This window comes from Chiloscyllium plagiosum, chromosome 32 (assembly GCF_004010195.1).
Source record: "Chiloscyllium plagiosum isolate BGI_BamShark_2017 chromosome 32, ASM401019v2, whole genome shotgun sequence".
Taxonomy (NCBI): Eukaryota; Metazoa; Chordata; class Chondrichthyes; order Orectolobiformes; family Hemiscylliidae; genus Chiloscyllium; species Chiloscyllium plagiosum.
In genome coordinates, this window is record NC_057741.1 from 36,149,124 (window position 1) to 36,150,729 (window position 1,606).

Here is a 1,606-nt window from a genome sequence, read left to right on the forward strand (position 1 = left end):
CAGAAATATATACACACACCTTCATACACACACACACCCTCATACACATAATCAGACACACATACCCTGACACAACACATACACCCTCAGACCATTTTACTTACTTACATACACACACACACCTTCCGAACCTAAGTGTTTGGCTGCAAAGAGCTTGGAGATGTCATGAACCGTAGAATGATTAAACCATTCAGTCTGCTGTACTTACACTGCCCCTCTGACAGAGCAATTCAGCTAGTCCCACACCCCGTCTTTTCTGTGTACCTGTGCCAATTGCTTTTCTTTAGTGAATTATCCAATTCTTTTGCAAAGACCTCAGTTGGTCCTGGCTCCACCCCACCCTCCGGCAGTGTGGCCTAGATTCTCACCATCTGCTGCAGCAAGTTGGTTTTCCTCCTATTGCATGTGTTGCCAAAACATCAGTGCCTTCTGGCATTTAATCCTTCCACAGTGAGGATAGCATTGCCCCACCAATCCCATCTCTTCCTGTCACCTTCTCAAGTTCTCTTGACAATGTAAAAGGTGCTATATAAATGCTAGTCATTCTTCTTATTTAAATTGAGGAGAGGATGGGAGTGTGTAAGAAGCTCACAGTATTAGAATAGGGTTTAAGGTGAGAGAGGTGCAGGGCAGAAAGTCAGAGCGTAAAGAGTTAAACGCGTGACTGCGGACCAGGTGGGGGGTACGCCCCTGGCTCCTCACTTACTTTGCATGCACAGACCATCGGTGCAGTTTTTGGAGTCTAACACTGGTCCTGGACAATCCTTGCCGCCGGTTTTAGGGGCAGGGGCGATGCACTCCCTCCTCCGCCAATGCATGCATTCCGTCCCACAGGGTGACCATTTGCTCCATGCCGTCCACCCACCATCAACTACAGTTCGACAAGAGAAAAACATCAGTAAGTATCGTCAGGAAGGAGGGCGTGTGTGTGTTTCTTTGTGTGTGTGTGTATGTGTGTGTGTGCTTTTGTGCATCTGTGTGTGTGTGCATCTGTGTGTGTGTGCATCTGTGTGTGTGTGCATCTGGTGTGTGTGTGTGTGCATTTCTTTGTTTGTATGTCTGTCTGTGCACTTGTGTGTGCGTCTGTTTGTGTGTGCACGCACTCGCGTGTGTGTGTGTGTGTGTGTCTGGTGGAGGACCCACATTAACAAACCTAAGATGCTTCTTCATTTGGGGATGGTGAATGACCCCATTCTGGTGTTAATGCCGTGTGAATTTCTAAGGACAGGGATGCAGGGGGATAACGTTGAGTGATTGAATATTTTTAGTTTATATGAACAGGCAGTTTCCACAAGGGCTTCACTGACAATAACTCTTTACTTTGATCTTTAAAGTTACATTTGAACTTCTGAATTTGTTAGAGTGCCACTTTAAGGGTGGCAATTTAAAATGCTATTTATTGCTTTGCTTAAATTTAGATTTCAAATGAGTGTAGTTCCCCTCTTAAGGCATAGTTATGTGGTTAACTACTTAATTTGTATATTTGCTTTATTCAAAAGATGATAAAGAATTTTTGAGACAGGTTTGTGGGGATTAGGAATGGAGTTGGGCGGGGTTGAGTGTGTGGGGTATGGGTGGAGAAACGGGGGATGGGGGGAAGGCCGGG

The 1,606-nt window shown here is 45.5% G+C and overlaps 1 protein-coding gene across 5 annotated transcripts in view; it reads right to left on the reverse strand.

Annotated features, from left to right (window-relative positions):
• LOC122539499 (netrin receptor UNC5C-like) overlaps positions 1–1,606 on the reverse strand; it is a 395,240-nt gene that overhangs the window by 58,643 nt on the left and 334,991 nt on the right. For 2 of the 5 annotated variants that reach the window (XM_043674426.1, XM_043674427.1), the window contains exon 7: positions 707–871. The exons of the other annotated variants lie outside the window; for them this stretch is intronic. In XM_043674426.1, the coding sequence (XP_043530361.1) occupies positions 707–871 (165 nt within the window). The remainder of the gene's footprint in view (positions 1–706; positions 872–1,606) is intronic. 5 annotated transcript variants of the gene reach the window in all.